This window comes from Labrus mixtus, chromosome 6 (assembly GCF_963584025.1).
Source record: "Labrus mixtus chromosome 6, fLabMix1.1, whole genome shotgun sequence".
NCBI classification, from domain to species: domain Eukaryota; kingdom Metazoa; phylum Chordata; class Actinopteri; order Labriformes; family Labridae; genus Labrus; species Labrus mixtus.
The window spans coordinates 20,424,813-20,440,804 of NC_083617.1; the positions used below are offsets into that span (position 1 = coordinate 20,424,813).

Sequence of the window (15,992 nt, forward strand, 5' to 3'; positions counted from 1 at the left end):
GGAAGACCCGCTGGAGATTAGATTTCTCATCAAGGCGGAGAACACATTGACGGCATAAAGGAGGAAATAATGGATTGATGGATGAGTGGGGAGCCGAAGGACAGAGGATGTGTAAGGCTGTACATATTTTACAGGGCCGGGTGGGCCGGCAGTCGCTCAGTGGTGGAGCAGGTTGTCTTCTAGCCAGAGGGGTGTGACACTGAGACTGCATTTCTCCAGAGTGCATAGATTTGCACTTTAACAGGCTCAGTCATCAGTGTACAAAGGGAGGAAAATGCTAATAATAATAATGCTCTGACTTTTCATCAAGTAGTTCAACAGGTCGAAGTTTGATTATGTCCAAAGACCTACGAAAGTATTTATATTCCCATCAGTCTTTGAGTTTGCTACTATCTAATCTCAGAACCCTGCGGCTGATGTCTAATGACATTATAGCCTCTGAGACAGTGTAGCCCACAGTAAGCCATAAAGGACTTCTTCTGGCCAAGACTTATTCTTCTGTGCGTTACCATTGTTTCATGTCCAAATAGGACCTAGAGAAGCAAAATATATACATGTATAACAAGAAAGAAAATGGAGAGAAAATGAAGAAAATGTTGGATTTGATTGGGTCAATGAACAGCCCAAAGTGGCATCTTCTTTGTATATTACATATGAATCAATGTGCATTGCATGTGTGTCCTTCATTGCTTTCCCTACTTTTACTCTCCACATGGACTGTTTCACTGTGTACAGCCCAAACAATTACTGAAACACTAATGATGAAACTACTCTGACTCCAAAGGGTAACCAGAACACTTCTGATACCAAACTGGTCTCGTGCCTAAATATTTAGTATTTTAATGAAGAATATGTAAGAAGACTAGCTAATAAGCATATATAAATACATTTAAAAGCTGATGAAGTTCAGTTTTGGATCAGTATCTTTTTATCCCTATAAAAAAAGTGAAATTCATTGATGTAAGAGTTGAAGGTTCCAGTGCTGAATACTGAATATAAAACTTGTTTGATAAAATGACTTAATAAAAGCTGTAAAACAAACTCAAGAACACAAGGCGAGTGTGTTACTGTTACCCTCTCTGATGTTGAATTGAATTTTGAAAAAAAAAAGAAGTATGTTCTGCCTGCATCGTGGGGAAAATAATGAGACATTTAAAAACTGGACTACGGATGTTTTAACCGTTTACTGCTCTTTTAAGTAAATATAGAATTTAACTTTTCAAAGACCCATTCCAGAGTACATACAAATATCTTACATGATCCACATGGTGTGTGTATACTGTTACAAAATAAAAGCATTAAAAACATCTCAGGCAGCATTTCTTCTAATATTTTCACATCTTTAATTACATATCAATATATCATTTATAATACATTTGAAAACATGTCAACCTGATAGTTTAAGGCACAGGAGGTAGAGCGTTTCCATCTGTCGTCTCACAGAAAGCAGTGAATGTTCATCTTACTTGGACTAGCACGTCCTGTATGTGGTACAAAATGACATTAATGTGACTCGGTTTTTTTTTTAAATTGATGACAGTTTTGTTGTTTCAAACAAAAACCTTTATAATTGATAAAGAAGCATCAATTCTACAGCTGGGGATGAAACGCTGAGATTTGATTTACAAACTGCTCAACATAAATTACTAATATGTCCAACTTTGCTTCACAGAAGATACATGCTTATTCCTGACTGACCCTCAGGCTGCAGCTCTGCAAGAGCATCACTCCCAAATTAGATAAAAAGTTTGGTCTTGTGTGTAACTTGTTTGGCTTGTTATTTATTCATATATTTGACAATGTTTACTGAAAAGTATTTCTTATTTAAATCAGAGTTACCAGAGCTTTTTTAAAGCTTCTGTCCAGTTTTAGGTATAGGGCTGTTGTTTTTTAAATTCATATCTGACCAGAATTATCTACAGTGTGGCTCATGATAACAGCAAGAACCATTATCGATCTGGAGAAGGAGTTCTGTTTCATAATCATCTGAGCTTAAACTCCAGAAATAAATTATGAATAGCATAATGCATCAGAGTAAGGCGCATATAGTTTCAGTTTTCATACAGGTGAGCATGTGCTGTGAGTTTTTACACTGTAACACACAAACAAATCAAAGCTTGGAGGTTGAAGAGTTTGTTTTTCAGTTTAGTGCCACAGGAAACTGTTTCAGCCTTTTATGTTTCTGTAAAACAAATGCTGACTGCCAACCAGATATTTAGGCATAATCAGAAAACTGCTTCCTTACCGTTTCAAATTATGGCACTGTTATTTTTTTTCTGTATAATTTACCAAAGTGAAGGATTTCATTCAGCTAATGAGGTTAGGCAGCTGCAGCTTGGCATGCTTTTGCATTGACACTGCTTTAATAACGTTTTTAGTAAATAGAGGTTTTTTGGTTTTAGAGAGGAGGAGACCTCTGTGGATGACAGAGCTCCTGTCAAAAACACTGAACACTGAAGGCTACTTTTGTGACTTGCTTGTTAAAGTTCACAGCCTGCTATGCTGCTCCTGCATAGTTCTATTTGTTCTCGACTGATCATTTCAATAGTTACCTTTAGAGGCATCCTTATACCTGATGACATACTTTGCTACTGTGAACACTTATTAAAGGTCCATTATGGAATGTATTTTATGAATTAAATATCATAAAATGACCTTACTATATAATCAGGCATAAAGGAAACATGCTATGTCGAAGTGCTGGCTTCTCTATCAATAAAACAGCAGCCAATATGTCCTTTAAGTTTTGATTCCACTGTGGAATGGTTTCTATTTGTTTTGACCAGAAAAATAGGCAGCACCCCCCACACAGACGTCTTGCTTCTCCTCCCTCGTTGGGCCAGGCAAACAGCAAACCAACAGGTGATGGGTGGGGCAAGTGAACTGGTTCAGATATAACTAATTTTACCTGACCTATATAGGCTCTCCAATGTTTTGAATTTGGGCTGAAGTACCCGTTTTAAACGCTTGGTGTCACAGTTACATATTGGTCCTTGAAAAATATGGGCACTTGCAGAAAATGAGTTGACACAGGTGTAACTTATTTGTATTTTGAGGGACTTCTAACATGTTTGACCTAGGCACATGTGACATAAATGTTCCTGCACTGTCACTGTAGTTTTGTCATTTGTAGCCAACTCTGGTGGAAAGCCCCAACTATTCCATCACACTTTATCGAGAAGGAAATACATTTTTTCGACTCCCCAGCCTCTCTGGAATGTATAAGACGTAAATCCGACCTGTTGTATCTGTGCTCTCTCTACTTCCCAAATAAGGCACAAGCACCACATTAAGGAAATTCAATAAAAGGCAGTGAATCGATTGTTTGGCTTCTGTGTAAAATAAGATACAAGAGGAAAAGTCAAGTCAGGACTCTCCCCTTGAATTCACAGAGACAGCATTGGTCCCCATCGAAGCCCTCGTCCCATTGTCAATGTCACATAAACAGATACAAAAGTGAGCACGCTGATCAGACCTTTTTTGCTCAATTAAAGGGACAGTTCATCATTTTGAGGCAACAGGTGCAGTCGGAATGAGTTGTGTTCAAGCTGGCTTCATTTGAAGTTTGATTTCCATTTGTCATCCTCATATAAAAGAGCCTTGTGAATAAAAAAGATAGACAGGACATGATTAATGGAAAGAATGCAGAAATGTTCATTCGCAGCAAGTGGAGCCTTTTTTATGCTTTTGTTATCAAATATAGCTTAATTTTGACCAGGCTTTCATTTAAAGGCAGGTCACTTAAAGGTTAAGCGTTGTGTAATGATTGTTGCCTCTGTATCAGCACAGTGTTCTCTCACCTTGCTCTCCAGCACTCGGTTGGGCGTCGGGCTGCTGAGCTCCTCCAGCGTCTCCGCGGAAGGTTTGTCGAGTGTTTCAGGCAGCAGGAGGCCCACGCAGCCCGCAGACAGACCACTCAGACAGAACACAGTGAAGGGCATAGAGGTGTGGAGAGCCCGCTGGAACACACAGAAAAACAAAAACAAAGTCTGTCTGAGTCTTCCGACGCTCTTTGGTGTCTAAAGATGATTTTTTTAATTTGAAACTGCTTTATTGATTTCCTTTCTCCTGGTTCAATGCAGGTCAGTTTGTTTAAAAGAGAAGGAGACTTCTGCAGAGATTCTGTGTCCACAGGAAAATGTTGTGAATGTCACTTTATTAAGTCTACAGTCTGCCATGCTATCACCACTTCATGTGTACAATGAGGCTGGTAGACTGACAAAAGGAAAGTTGCCTCTGGTGTTCTTAACTCATGATTCAAATTGTCAACCTTGTTGATTCTTTTCAGTTTAAAGTTAAAAAAAAACCTGTATACACATGAACACAATGTAAAGTTTCACTAATTATACTTTCTAATGCATCTTTATTTAATTAAAAGTGATAAATAACACAAGACATCTGCAAATCCAAAGAATTAAAATCTTTAGTGAGGCACTGAGAGAGCAGCAAACACTTACGGGACACTGATGGCTAAACTGGCACATTACAGAAATGTTATGAATGGGTGAACTGTGACTTTAACCTGTATAAATAAATAAATGAAACAATAAATGGTCAGAGATGATCTATCTCTCTTGGGTTAGGGTTACTCACACTAGGCAAAGTTGTCCCGTACCGCGCTTAAACACTTTTTTTCTTGACCTCTTGTCTGTCATGGTTTTACTATTCACAGTTTGTGTTCCGTAGTTTAAAAACATTACTATTGATAAGTTGTAAGGGGCCAAATATTGATGAACAGAAGACAGAACTCTGAGGTTTACACAGGGGGAAATTCCCAACCTCTCTGCACACCTGCTCTGCCTGAACTTGATCCTACACTGCTGCTGGACAGAAGGATTGTGGGATGTAGATAACAGCTCCATGGGAAAAGGATTCTAACTCTCTCTTCCCCCCTGATAAGAAGTATTTATCTGCAAACCTCACCCGGCTCTGCAGCACTAAATGTACTTGGTTCTCTCTGTGTCCATTTGTTACTTTTTAACTATAAGTTCAAAGCTATCTCTAAAATCAAACAATTCTAGGATATAACTTTTATTTTAAGCAACAAAAAATCTGCCAATACTGAGAAATATTTAAAAACAGGATTGACTTCCCTGTAGTGCCTTAAGGTATGGCTGTCAGAAACATCATGTGAGTGAACATGTGAGTGAAAAGTATTGAGACACCTTTGAGAGCAATAGTTTAGTCTTTTTAAGAGACTAATTAAGAGAAAAACTGCCATTGTATTTCATTTCCCTGAAATCCTTCATATGTTAACAATCAGTGTCTGAGGGACTCAAAGTTGTTGCTAACTTTAATTGGATTTCTGTGCCTTTTTCAACATGACTTGTGTCTTCATATTGGCAGCATGGGGTCCTATATACTGCACTAATAAAAACAAACACAGTTACTTATTGTGCTTTATATTTATTGAGTGGAAATATGCTTTAAGAATATTTGTTTTGAGAATATCTTTCCAAAGGACTGCAGTTGGATAACAAAAGCACATTTACAAAAGTTGACAAATGTTTGTTCTATCTCAAATGAAAGACAACACGAATCCTTCTTGTGGGCTCACTTTGCCCTATGTAATGAGAAAAAAAAAAAAAGTACTTTCCCTTTTTTCTTGTGTTTGGGCACACACAAATGTCCCTATGCATTCTTCCTGGATCCTATTTTAAGTCAATGAAAAGCCTGTTACTGAAATGACCCTTTAATTTCACAAACATTGAAAATGGGACACAGTGAGAGAAGATGTGTACTGTTGTTGAACTACACACCTAAAGACACTTACCATAGAGGGAACAAATGGTGCAAGGATCCCTCCAACTCTGCACGACATGGAGCACACGCCCAAACCTGCGTTCCTAAAAGACATGCACAAATATTATTAGAATCCTTCTAGATTTAAGAACATTATCATTTGAAGTCAAACAGACTTTCATGCATTGAACAATCACAACAAAAACTTTAAGAACACTCCACATGATGTGATGTTTGGTCGCTTCACCTGATTACTGTCGGGTAGAGTTCAGAGGTGTAGATGTAGACGATGTTGAAAGCTGCACTGACCATCAGTTTTCCCAACAAAGCCAACGATGTCACGCTCACTAACGTCTCTGTAAACACAAATGAAACAGAGTGGATTTAGGATGTTAACTAATCACTTAATCTGCGTTGGGTTGTTGGATAGGGTTGAGACATTTACACCTTTGACAGCAGTTAACATCTTTTAAAAAGTCTTCGTTCTCCAGTCTGATGCTGCAGAACTTTGAATTCTTGATTTTTGTGCAAATTATTTCTCATAATAATTTTAAAAGTTCAGCAAGTCTGGTGAAACCCTACCTGCAATCATTCCTCAGGATTGCAACACTATCACAACTAGGGTTGCAAAATTCAGGGAATTTTCAAAGTAGGAAACTTTCCATGGGAATTAACGGGAATTTATGAGAATAAACGGGAATAAACCAGCAATTTACAAAAGTGAAGGTTGGCTCTTAACAGAGAACTTAACTATAGTTGGGGAAAATGATTTTAGCATCTTGACTAAAACAACCAGATTTCAAGCAAGTACACTTGAATATCTATGCTATTCCTCAATCACGTGCACATAGCACACTGCTTACTGCAGGGCTATTGAGGCCAAGCAAGTTTCGATGATATTATGGGGTAATATATTTTAAATATTTGATGTATGGTATTAATACGATTTAGAATATTTCCAAAATTCCCTAGTTTAACTTCTCATGGAAAGTTTCCGGAAATTTTCCACCCCTTGGCAACCCTAATCACAACACAAACACAACTTAAAATCCTGGCTCAAACACAATCAAGTATGTAACCATACTTGGTTACTGAGTTATGCTTTGTATTGTGTTCTTGTTCCTTGTTGGATGTCATAGGCCTACATTGGTATGCCGTCTCATTCTAATGTAGGCCGCCTGTGTATCTTGTTTTGTGGTCCTGCTTTTAGGTATCTTATGTGCTCCACTAAATGTACAGTATGCAATTGTACACCCGGAACCTGGTTGTCATGACTGATGACCAGCTCACATGTAAATCCTATGAGGCTTTTTGTCATGTTGATTTGCCCTGTACAACATCAGGAAGTTCAGAACATTCCTGTTTCCATGCTAGACTACTGATATCACCCATTGACTATTTCAACTCTCTACTGGCAGGTCTTCCTACAGTCACTATCAAACCCCTGCAGATGATCCAAAACGCAGCAGCACAGCTGGTCTTCAAAGAGCACAAATCACTCTGCTGTTCATCTCCCTCCACTGGCTCCCAGTTACTGCTCGCATCAAATTTAAAACTCTGCTGCTCGCTTACAAAACAGCGACAAAAACGGCTCCTCCTTACTTTAATTCTCTCATCGAGCTCTACACTCCCTCCCGCCCGCTACGCTCTGCCAATGAAAGGCGTCTGATCCAACCTTCACAACAGGGTCCTAAGACTCTAACTAGACTCTTCTCCTCTGTCGCCCCCCGGTGATGGAACGAACTTCCGAACTTGATTCGATCTGCAGAGTCCCTTTGCACCTTTAAGAAAAAGCTAAAGACCCAGCTCTGTTGTGTACACCTACGCACTTAATGATATTAATGATGAGGATAATGATGATGAAGATGGTTTTGTTTGATAATGGTGATTTTAGGATGGTTTTGCTGTTGATAAGAACTCTCAAGAACATCCGTCAATGTTGTGCTTTGCCTCTGCGCACTGCATGTCAGCAGCTGTGTCCCATCGGACTTAAAGTTGTTCGTTTGTACTTACTGACATTGTTTCCTCTTTTCTAGATCCTTGCTTTTGTTGTAATTACTCACTTATGTAATTCACTTTGGAGAGATATACAATATTATCGTCCCGTTTAAGTGTGTTCTACACATTGCTGTCCTTGCTTTAAAGTGCCCTATTGGCCTATGTGTCCTGCTAAGTGTACAGTATTGCTGTATGTACTGTCATTCACCTGCCAAGGGACTACAGTTGTAAATTAATGAACGGCTTATTTTGACGGCTCATTACAGAAATGTTACGAATGTGCATTGTCCCTGTAACTTAAATGTGTAAAAAACATATCGTAAACTCTACTGCTAAGCTCTAAATTCCTGAGACACAAAACTTATGTGTAACCACAGTATTCACTTCAAACTTAATGTAGTGTTGAATTTATTTCAGGAGGCTTAAAGTGTGATCATTTGTTTAAATCTAAAAGAAACATTCTGAACATTGAAATACAAAGTGGTTAAAAGAATTATAGATGCTTGAAAATGTCACCCGTGTGAACTTATAAATAGAAATAACAAAGCTCTACATGTCTTACATTCACATGAATTCAGCTAGCTCACACTGTAGTTTTGCACTGTGGTAAATGCAGCCTGACTGAAACTCTAGTTTATATCCTCTCCCATACACAATGAAGCACACTAGACTTGTAGTGTATATTCAATATTTCCAGTTCAAGGTATATTTATGCCCGTGTTACACCTCGTCTGCAATGTGTAACATACAGAGGGGTAGTGCAAAGTCGTTCTGCCCTGGTCTGCAATTGGAGCTAGTAACAGAGGTGTTATGGGAGGAAGATGGTGGCAATGTGTGAGGTCGGTGCTGTGTGTGTGTGTGTTTGAGTATGTGTGTGTGTTTGAGTATGTGTGTATGTGAACTTCCCTCTGTTTATTTAGATGTTGTGTCTCTTATGCGCCTGCAACAACGTAAAGTAAAATGAAGTCCCACACTGAGACACCAATATTACGCCACTGTTGATGCAATGTATGAACAGAAAAAAAGTCATGATGGCAGGACTTTGCCACGGTGATGTTGCAAAGGACTAGTGTCTCACCTGTGTTTTCAGGGATGAACATGGTACAGAGGCAGGCAGAGCCGGCCAGACACAAGAAACTAGCCATGCTTTTCCTCCTGCCAGCCCTGTGAAACAATACACAAAGCAGCTGTATCAATTATTTTTCTCTCAAAAGATAAGAATATAGATAGAAATAATAGAATAGAATATAGATAGAATATAGATAAGAAATAAGACCAACTTAAGTTTTTGTAATGAAAAAGATCTCAAGAATCTTAGCTATTTAGGAAAGTTAAAACACAAAAACTGCCCTGGAACAGTCACAACAAATACAGAATTATTAGGAGCTTTTAATATTTTACATACATCAAGAACTATCTGAGACAGGAAGATTAAACACTGAGGTGAGAGCAGGTAAAATAATACACATATAAGATAATACACGAGGGTGATGGGCTTCATGATGTCATCTAAATCTGTCATAAATCACCCACCCATCAATCAGCCAATCACCTGAACAAGTTATGTATTTACATTGTAAACCCACGCCCATCATGCAAACAGGACAAATGAAAGCAGCCAAGAATGTCTTCCTTGTTGGCACAACCCTCTCCAGCTGAAAACAAAGCTCTGTGAAAGTGCAGGTGATGGATAAGAAAACACCAGCAGCACCATCCCTTCCAGCTTCAGCATTTCATTTTGTTCCCCAAACAATTTTGAAAAAATGCAATTGGCTTTACTTCTGAGGCTAAAAGATGAGCTGTGTGGCTTCAGGATGCCTGCAGAGAGGATCAAAGTGTTAAACTGTGTGTCCAGGTGTTGTGTCCTGACTGGTTAAGTGTGTGTCTCACCAGTGTTTGTTGATGAAGTATATGCAGAGGGGGTAGGCGGGCAGCTCCACCAGGCCGTACATGGCTACATTCATATACCGGCTACCAGACATCTCACTGGCTCCTAGAGTCAGACCATAGTACACCAGACTGCATGCATACCTGTAAAACACACACACACACACTGCTTTTTAGTTTGTCCTGATATCTTCTTTGTTTTAGTGAAATCATGAATCTACAGCTCGCTCAGCTGCTTTCTGACATTTCTCTCATATTTCTTTGCATTATCTGCAGAGGAGCTTGTTTACTGTAAACTCTGTCCTCAACATGAAACACTACAGCTACTTCAAGTGGGGGACTATCTGAACTCAAATCTGATTAAAACAATCTACCCACTACTTCTTCACCAACAATTAAGAAAATCTTAATTTTTTTTCTGAGAATTATCTTTAAGTCTACACTGCAATGGGGGCTCACTGACTACGCTGAGCGAGTAAAGAAGAGTTAGAGAATGTATGTAACGATATAATAAGTATTAACAGGGGATGTTGCATTTCTTTCTGTGCTGTTAGAAAAGATAGAAAAGACAGAAATAGTCGTATGGTAGACATACTGCAGTGAAAGTAGCAGTAAAAGCGCTTCATTTGAGCCCTGTGCGGCACTTGAACCAGCAACCCTGTGTTCACTGGTCTGTTCCTGCAGAGTTAAAGAGTTAAGCTCCAGCTGCTCTGTGCTGGTGAACTCACCAGACATACATGAGCACCATGGTCCTCTGTCGGAGGACAGGATGGAGCACCAGCTGTAGGACACCTGCTCCCCTGTTGTCATGGTTACCAGCCTTAGCAGTGGTGATTCGCTGCAACACTAGGTTCTTAGCGGCATTGCCGTTTCTTAGCCCTATGTAGCGAAGGACCTAGAAGGACAGGACAAATTCAGAATAGGGTACATCATCTGCAGTTCACTCGTGACACCGGCAGGTTGAAATGTGTTAAAATGTACAGGCCGGAGTTTCGGGTGTTTAATATTCAGGAAGTACGAATGTTCCACTTTGTAACAATTATTCAAAAAGAAGCTCAGTTCAGGAGTTTCAGATAAACACTGCATGGTGATGCACGTGTAAATCCTGTCACATATTGTTGACACAGTGAAGTGTTGAGTTTAAAAAAATATTAAGTGAATCAGTTGTACATTTGGAGGTGGTTTGAAATCGTTTATCTACAATTGACTTCCAGTAGGCTTGTTCTGGCAGCTAAGATCACATTTCACAAAACAAAACATCAAATCCATAGTGACTGAAAATCAATGTGGAGCAAAGTAGCTGTCCTGCAACAGCATTCCATGGTGTGATGTATCCTTTCCCTTTTTCTACGATGCCATTGTTTACAGTCTGATGAGAAACCTCAGAAGGCAGTCGTGTATTTGTTGATAAGAAACACCATGGAGGAGTTGGAGTTTACACTGGAGTTCATTTTTAGATACATTTGCAGATATCCGTTTGAAAACAACCACACCAATATGTAAAGTAAAATCATCTGTAGATGACGGATGACTGGTTTATGGTGATTGGGGATTGTCTTACATCATATTGCGTTCCACCAATCTACTGACTGTTTTTTTTCTGTATGCATCCAAATCTCGCTCAAACGCTAGTTAACGATTCTACTCATACTACAAATAAAAAACCAGAACACTTCCGAAACATCCCGTGCCTACAGTCTGAATTTGAATGCAGAAACTCTAAATAGAAATGTATACAAACAAATCTAATCTACTGCCTACAAATCTAAGTGTCTATATTTGGGTAACATCAGCTCCATCCTGCAGCACACTTACCTCTTCAGCTTGCTGAGTTTGACCCTGACAGTACAGCCAACGAGGAGACTCTGGGAGAGTGCTGGAGGAAACAAGACCAGTGGAAAGATAACTGTATCATCCTATATGATTTAGTACACCCCCCCAAAAAAATGGGGTTGTACTAAATTCAAGGACAAACATTTGACATATTCAAATCAGCTGATGTTAGCTTTGAATGTCACTCTAGTTTATCTCATATTCATGCAGGGAGCCTTTTATATACTCTTTTACAGAGTGTGGCGCATCGTTTGCAGGCTGAATGTGTGCTGATAAAACATGAACCTGAAATGACATTAAAAAAAGCCACCATATTTGCTTGATGTAGATTCCAGCAGTATGTCAGCTCTCTGAGGTTTGTACTCACACTGACAGCAGGAAGAACAGGACCCCGGATGAGTTGGCCGCAGCAGCCAGGCTCCTCCAGGGCTGGATGAAGTAGCCCAAAGCTCCAAACAGGGCGATACCAATGGCAAAAGTCATGCTGGTCAAAGTCCCTGAAGAAAAAACAGAAAACTTAATCCAACAGTGAAGGACCAGCAGAGGTTACAGGCATCAATCTGTAAAAATACAAAAATAAAAAACTCAATTTTGACTCAAAGTGTTGTAGATCATATTCAAACTGCCACAATCACAGTCCTTGCCATATGTTTACAGTATAAAGTAGCAATCTTCATCTAAATGGATATATCATAGGAATGTTTGGGTGTTTGCGCACCGGTCATGGCCCAGTAGGACTTGCCCACGTACTCCTGAGTTAGAACGAAACACACGAGGCCGATGCCGCCGTTCATCAGCCCCACTAGGAGACGGGACACGGCAAAGACCTCATAGCTGGGAGCGAAGGCGGTCACATAACCAAAGATTACCTCAAAAAACAGACCTGGAAGAAAGACAAGGAGAAGAAGATGGAGAAGGAGCAGAGTCCTGCATGAGAGATTAAATAATTACTGCTTACTTTAACAGGTTTTGGCGCTGTACACTAATCATCCCGCACTCTCTCCCCCCCCCCCCACAGTTCCTATCGCTCGTCAGCTGTCCTATCAATCAAAAGGTAATGGTAAAAATGGTAAATAGAGGAAGAAGATCAGCCCGCACACTCGCTTTCTGAGATATGATCACCTGAAGTTTTGCTGTTTTTGTATTGCCCTGCACCTGCGTAATGTGCGTATAACTACCTCCTTTTTCAAAAACGGTAAATTGCCCAAAAAAAATACAGTGCTTCAGCACGGTACGGGACAGCTGGGCCTAGTGTGAGTGAGCCTTTTGTCTGTGACTTGTTGCTGACACATTATCTTTAGATGAGAGAGGTCAGAGGTTATTCATTTTAGAGTTTTTTAGTCTTCTAGTGTCTAACATGACAACATTCTCTCCATCTCCATCCAAACTCGATCAGCATCACTCTCCATTACATGTTTTTTTCTTCTAAAGTTGATTCTCGACTCTTTATCTCTTTGTTGATCCTGCGTACACGTGTAGTATTCTTTTTTTTTTAAATATCCACCTGCATCCTTGAATTTGAGGATTAATTAACTTCTAAAAAAGTTGCATTTGAAAACATACACCATGTGCCTTAACTGCTTTGTTGTGATTGGTCCCTGTAAGAGCAGTGAAAGGTATTCAGCATAACTTTACAGTACTCAATAGTGAGACTGTTTCAGAAAAAGTCCAAAAGTCATCCTGGATTTAACATGTCAATAACTGGTCTTTTAATTACATGTAGGATAAAAAATCAATTCGCTTGTTTTTTTTTTTATTCAGGAGATTCCAGTTTTAAACCTCTTGAATTGATAAAAATTCTCATTTACTCCAGGCCATCCTTGCGGTCAAATACAACACAGATTAGGGGAACCTCAAACGTAGAGCCATAAATCAAAATCTTAGAACTCTTTTTCATTATTACTGGGACACACTCCCAATCCATGTTTTCATTGTCTGCTACATGAACAGCTCATTGTCTGTGGTTTTCATCACCTGTCAAGTAGACAGGTCTCCTCCCAATCCTGTCTGAGAGCGGCCCAAAGACGATGTTTCCGACCAGAAGCCCTGCGAAGAAGAGCGATCCAGCCAGACTGACCTTGTAGGCCTGCTGCTTGATGAGAAACCACTGGGGAACACAGAGAGTGGTGAAAACCACGTCGGCTTTATTTTAGGATCTAATGATAAAAACAAGCACACACACCAAATGAGGTGCTAGCTGAAGTGAACATGCATGTGAGTAAAACACAGCTCCCTCACCTCGGTCACTATGGAGTCAATGTCTTCTGTAAAGGTGACAGGTTGGATGAGCTCCTGCTGGCTGGATGGGACGACGTCCTGCTGCTCGATCCGATAATGTGGTGTAGATCCGATCAGGACAATCAGCATGGACTGACAGGCCATATACACCTGAAACACACACAATACGACTGCTCAGAGAAAGCTCTCCAAGAAGTAAGGCTAATGACATCACCGTCTACATTACTGCAAATACACTAAATCTACTGTGTGTGCTCTGTGTCCTTCCTGATAGACAAAGATTTCCAACCCTGAGTTAGAGTAAGGTTCCATTCCGTTTTCCCTCCTATTACAATATTTCCGTCAAACATAAAGGACTCAGACTCAGATTTAAGACAGACAGGCCAATTTAAACAGATTAACGGCTGCACATAACTTCCATTAACTGCCCTTGATCGACAAACAGCAACGAAAATGTGTCTCAAACATGGAAAACGACAGTGAGATTACAAATCAAAGTGATTTCTACATTTCTGAGGGACGTAATCAATCACGGAAAACATCCCTCATCCTGACCAGGGAGCACAGGTGTAAATTAGCTTTATAGCTAACTCTGGCCCAACAGCTGTGTTGTGCATGGACACTGTAAAAAATAAACAATAAGCGAACACACTCCTGACGTTAAACAGCAGGTAAAACCCTCAGCTCATCTTCATCCTCAAAGTAATCCCACTTTTTAAAACCATACACAACGACAAGCATATCTTACAGAGGACTTTACACCTACTAGAAGCTAGTTAAGATTATGCCTACATTGGAACGATCTCACCTGTAACACCTAAATGTAGCCTTAGTAGTGCATAAACTCTGTTGTAAATCAGAACTTATGTTCAAACTCAGCTACGTTTGAACGTATGCAAAGCTGCTCTTTGCTTGTTGTTCGGCTGACCGACAGATTTAGGCCCCGTGTCCACCTAGCGTTTTCTTTTCTCAGCGTCTTTTTTCGGTTGTTTTCAATGGGTGGAGAGTGTTCGCAGCAGAAAGCAGCCGCCCGGATGAAAAGCGCAACGCCCAGCGTCTCTTTTGAAAGTGCTCTGTTCTTTTTGTGCGGCCGACACTGAGCGCTCATGTTGAAAGTGTTCATCTTTTCAGAAAGGCACTGTTGACGTCACAGGCGCTCTTTTTTTAAAATGTATGACATTCCCTGTATTTTAGCCTCCTACGGATCGTATCTTGTACTCACATCCTCTTCGCTCCGTGTCCGATCTCAAATATAAAACATGCAGTAAAAAGTAACGGAGCCGTGTCGGTCATGCAGTAGCCGTTTCAGAGCACAAACACATCATGCAAACACTCCCGAGTGCACAGCCAGCGCTTTTCTGCCCGGAAAAAAACCACTAGGTGAACACAGGGCCTTAGACAGCATTTCCAATATGGCTACTGCCATAAGCCCTCACTTTCAGTAAGCTATGGGTGATGTCACTGAGGCTGTGTCCATGTTTATTTCCAAGGTTTGTCTATGATTCACACCCCTTCATAAGTCAGTGACCCAGTTGGCCCATTACAATCCAGAAACTCTTGCTCTGCCACATCATGTGAATTTATTTTATTTTATTTTGTGAGGTTTATTAGCAAGAAAATAGAATGGTTAGCTTAGCCTCAAAGGGCACGTTGACAAATGTCAGATTATTTGGTTGTAGGTGACCACAAAGACAAAATTGGACATTGGTTAAATTAGTATGAATGTGTTCACGCAGTGTTTACGTTGCACACTTAATGCTGAATGTAACAGTGTTAAAGGAAAGCTAAGGATAAGAAAAAAGTGTTGGAGAGTGTTAATTTCTGTGGTCTTCTGAGCTTTGAGGTAGTGGCGACAACTTACATGTTTTAAATGTTTTAAATGTTTTAAATGTGGCTCCACAGTCAGAGTCATAAAAAGGCTCCAGCAGCAGCTGAGAGCCACGTCGCGTTAGCCTCTGTTTCTTTAACAGCGACAGCAGCGAGGTCAATGCACACAAACAAAACATATATTTATGCATTATAAACCTGTGTCAGAAGGAGGATAGCCACCGCCCGCTTCTGGTAGGGTCCAAACTCGCCAACTACCTGAAGCGCCTCTTCTAAATCCATCCCAGGTGGGGCGGGAAGACAGCTCCGAGGTTTAGCATCGCCACTAAGAGGGACAAGCTGCTGTGTGTGATCCGTGCTCTCTTCCGGGTTCGGCTCTGCGTCATGGGCTGCTCATGGGAAATAAGGACGTTTACAAAATAAAATAATAATTAAAAAAACAGCCCCACAGTCTTTACCTACATACA

General features: G+C 40.2%; 1 protein-coding gene across 1 annotated transcript; it reads right to left on the reverse strand.

The window, feature by feature from the left end:
* Positions 1 to 1,319: 1,319 nt before the first annotated feature.
* slc22a15 (solute carrier family 22 member 15) lies at positions 1,320 to 15,908 on the reverse strand. The gene is made up of 13 exons (XM_061040386.1): positions 15,724 to 15,908; positions 13,699 to 13,848; positions 13,435 to 13,567; positions 12,179 to 12,343; positions 11,828 to 11,957; positions 11,443 to 11,503; positions 10,356 to 10,522; positions 9,631 to 9,771; positions 8,819 to 8,904; positions 5,990 to 6,098; positions 5,774 to 5,846; positions 3,801 to 3,959; positions 1,320 to 3,599 (listed from the first exon to the last, which is right to left on the reverse strand). Exons 1-13 carry the CDS (start codon positions 15,805 to 15,807, stop codon positions 3,555 to 3,557), a joined length of 1,503 nt encoding a protein of 500 aa, XP_060896369.1. The 5' UTR covers positions 15,808 to 15,908; the 3' UTR covers positions 1,320 to 3,554.
* Positions 15,909 to 15,992: the final 84 nt, after the last annotated feature.